At 38.8% G+C, this 4,072-nt stretch overlaps 1 protein-coding gene across 1 annotated transcript; it reads left to right on the top strand.

The window, feature by feature from the left end:
* Positions 1-333: 333 nt before the first annotated feature.
* LOC130709295 (52 kDa repressor of the inhibitor of the protein kinase) lies at positions 334-3,723 on the top strand. The gene has a single exon (XM_057557575.1). The coding sequence runs from the start codon at positions 458-460 to the stop codon at positions 2,744-2,746; it is 2,289 nt and encodes a 762-aa protein (XP_057413558.1). The 5' UTR covers positions 334-457; the 3' UTR covers positions 2,747-3,723.
* The last annotated feature ends 349 nt before the right edge of the window (positions 3,724-4,072 follow it).

Here is a 4,072-nt window from a genome sequence, read left to right as displayed (position 1 = left end):
CATGGCTGTCACGAAGAGGTGGGTTTTATTATGATTCCCGTTTTTTAGAAATGAAAACGAAGCACAGAGGTTATATAAATTTCCCAAAGTTACACAACTAGTAAAGAGCTAGTAAATGTCCCCTATTTTCCTTGTGGCCGATAAGTAAACATTTTTTTATAATTTATTGGAGTTCTTAGAAATGTTCAACTTTCGTCAATGCATCTTAAAAGGCTTTTTTTTAATATTAAGTGTTTTTTATTCTTTTTAAACCTGCTAAGTATACAGAAAGACTATCATGTAAAAGTTTTCGTTTTAAAAAGCAAAATGGTTCTCTCCCGCCTGCCCCTCCCCCCGGCGCGCCGGCCCTAACGAGCCGGCCGGCCGGCCTGGCTCCCCTCCCCGGCCCCGACGGGCGGGCGGGCTGCCCTGAGGAGGCGGGGAGGGGAGGGCTGGGCCGGCCGGCGGGCAGACGACGATGCCGAACTTCTGCGCGGCCCCCAACTGCACGCGGAAGAGCACGCAGTCGGACCTGGCCTTTTTCAGGTTCCCGCGGGATCCAGCCAGATGCCAGAAGTGGGTGGAGAATTGTAGGAGAGCAGACTTAGAAGATAAAACACCTGATCAACTAAATAAACATTATCGATTGTGTGCCAAACACTTTGAGACTTCTATGATCTGTAGAACTAGCCCTTATAGGACAGTTCTTCGAGATAATGCAATACCAACAATATTTGATCTTACCAGCCATTTGAATAATCCACACAGTAGACACAGAAAACGGATAAAAGAATTGAGTGAAGATGAAATCAGGACACTGAAACAGAAAAAAATTGATGAAACTTCTGAACAGGAACCAAAACATAAGGAAATAAACAACAGCAATGCTCAGAACCCCAGTGCAGAAGAAGGGGGTGAAGAGCAGGATGGAGACATTTTACCTTTAACCCTTGAAGAGAAGGAAAATAAAGAATACTTAAAATCTTTATTTGAAATTTTGATTCTTATGGGAAAACAGAACATACCTCTGGATGGACATGAAGCTGATGAAATCCCAGAAGGTCTGTTTACTCCTGATAACTTTCAAGCACTGCTGGAGTGCCGGATCAATTCTGGTGAAGAGGTTCTGAGAAAGCGCTTTGAGACAACAGCAGTTAACACATTGTTCTGTTCAAAAACACAGCAGAAACAGATGCTAGAGATCTGTGAGAGCTGCATTCGGGAAGAAACCCTCAGGGAAGTGAGAGACTCTCACTTCTTTTCCATCGTCACTGACGATGTGGTGGACATAGCAGGGGAAGAGCACCTGCCTGTGTTGGTGAGGTTTGTTGACGAAGCTCACAACCTGAGAGAGGAATTTGTGGGCTTCCTGCCTTATGAAGCTGATGCAGAAATTTTGGCTGTGAAATTTCACACTACGATAACTGAGAAGTGGGGATTAAACATGGAGTACTGTCGTGGCCAGGCTTACATTGTGTCCAGTGGATTTTCTTCCAAAATGAAAGTTGTTGCTTCTAGACTTTTAGAGAAATATCCCCAAGCGATCTACACACTCTGCTCTTCCTGTGCCTTAAATATGTGGTTGGCAAAATCAGTGCCTGTTATTGGAGTATCTGTCGTGTTAGGAACAATTGAGGAAGTTTGTTCTTTTTTCCATCGATCACCACAACTGCTTTTAGAGCTTGACAATGTAATTTCTGTCCTATTTCAGAACAATGACGAAAGGGGCAAAGAACTGAAGGAAATTTGCCATTCTCAGTGGACAGGCAGGCATGATGCTTTTGAAATCTTAGTGGACCTCCTACAAGCACTTGTTTTATGTTTAGATGGTATAAATAGTGACACAAATGTTAGATGGAATAACTGTATAGCTGGCCGAGCATTTGTACTCTGTAGTGCAGTAACAGATTTTGACTTCATCGTTACCATTGTTGTTCTTAAAAATGTTCTATCTTTTACAAGAGCCTTTGGGAAAAATCTTCAGGGGCAAACTTCTGATGTCTTCTTTGCAGCCAGTAGTTTGACTGCAGTGCTGCATTCACTAAATGAAGTGATGGAAAATATCGAAGTTTATCATGAATTTTGGTTTGAGGAAGCCACAAATTTGGCAGCCAAACTTGATATTCAGATGAAACTCCCAGGGAAATTTCGCAGAGCTCAGCACAGTAACCTGGAATCTCAGCTAACCTCTGAGAGTTACTATAAAGAAACTCTAAGTGTTCCAACAGTGGAACACATTATTCAGGAACTGAAAGATATATTCTCAGAACAACACCTCAAAGCTCTTAAATGCTTATCTCTGGTACCCTCTGTCATGGGACAGCTTAAATTCAATACATCAGAGGAGCATCATGCTGACATGTACAGAAGTGATTTACCTAATCCTGACACACTCTCTGCTGAGCTGCATTGTTGGAGAATCAAGTGGAAACACAGAGGGAAAGATATAGAACTTCCATCCACTATTTATGAAGCCCTTCATCTGCCAGACATCAAGTTTTTTCCTAATGTTTATGCATTGCTGAAGGTCCTGTGTATTCTTCCTGTGATGAAGGTTGAGAATGAACGCTATGAAAATGGACGAAAGCGTCTCAAAGCATACCTGAGGAACACTTTGACAGACCAAAGGTCAAGTAACTTGGCTTTGCTTAACATAAATTTTGATATAAAACACGATTTGGATTTAATGGTGGATACATATATCAAACTCTATACAAGTAAGTCAGAGCTTCCTACAGATAATTCAGAAACCATTGAAAATACCTAAGAGAATTTTAAAATAGGCTTTCTCTTATATTTGATATTTGAAAAAATCTGTAAGAAATTTGAAAATATCTTACAGAAAAGTTGTAAGGTGTACGTAGGCCACTTAATCACTGAATATCTTGACCTGTAGGCCTCCCATTGAGTACATTAGTCATTGATAATCTGCCTGTTTATATGGCCCGTTTGAAGTCCCATGCTTTGGAGACCTAACTGTCCCATGCTTTGGAGACCAGAAGATAGCATTGAAAGTACCATGTTACACTCTGTGTGATCTCTGCTAATGGCACTTTGAAATTGTATTAGTTTGAATTGTATTAATTAAGTCATTTTAGATATAACATTTGTCACTGTGGATCCAATTGTCAGGTACTTAGTTATCAGTTCTTTGAAGAAATAAATTTTGAGGAGGTATGGGAGGAAGGAATATATTTTATAAAACATTACAATGAAGCTCATGACTGACCTTTGAATAGTAGGAGTTTTAAGTATGCTGTTAAAAATCTGTAAGGGACCGTTAAAATGATCAGGCTGTAAGAGAAACATGTGAGCTCGCCAAACAAGGATTTCAGTGTAGATTTTGCCTTTATCAAATGCAGTTGAAGGAACAAGTTATAGTTAAAGTTTGAATGGAAGAGCCTGCCATTGTTGTTCCACATCTGATTGTTGCTGTTTACATTCCTTTATTGAGCCTACATCTTCATAAGCTTTTTGACAGGTATATGTTGAACACTTCTGTTTCATGGTCAAGACAGGATCAGAGACCATGGATACTGACAACTGATTAGTCTGTTTTCTTCTGTCTTTTTCCATGACTATATCTACTGCCTCATCTTGATTTACAAGCAAAACCTAGAAAACCTACAAAAATAAGTGTTTTGTGGTTTATCTAGGAATAATACAGAAAATATTGCTGTTATTTTTGGTGAAGAAAATCAATTTTGTATAGTTTATTTCAACCTAAATAAAATGTGAATTTTGTTTAAAGTTCAGGTACATTGTTTTTGATGGGGACAAAACAGATTCTTGTGGTAAATTCTCTTTTCAAAAGTATTTATCACCTTCACAATTGAAGATAAGGTCTTTTTTTTTTTTTTCTTTTGGTGTATGGTTTACTACTTGGAATAAAAAAAGCCATTTTAATTGTGAAATTAAAAAAAAAAAAAAAAAAGCAAAATGATGTGGAAGAATACATTCCAAGTTCCAGAAATATTTAGTCTTATTTTTCTTTTCTCCCCAATCAAAAGGTGTTGTTGTTTTTAATAATTAAATCTCTGGGCAGCAGTAGTCAAAGGTGCTAAGTGTCATTGTGGATGAAGAGTTTACAACA

The sequence above is a fragment of the Balaenoptera acutorostrata genome, chromosome 11 (genome assembly GCF_949987535.1).
Source record: "Balaenoptera acutorostrata chromosome 11, mBalAcu1.1, whole genome shotgun sequence".
NCBI classification, from domain to species: domain Eukaryota; kingdom Metazoa; phylum Chordata; class Mammalia; order Artiodactyla; family Balaenopteridae; genus Balaenoptera; species Balaenoptera acutorostrata.
This window is presented reverse-complemented; position numbering and strand designations above follow the sequence as displayed.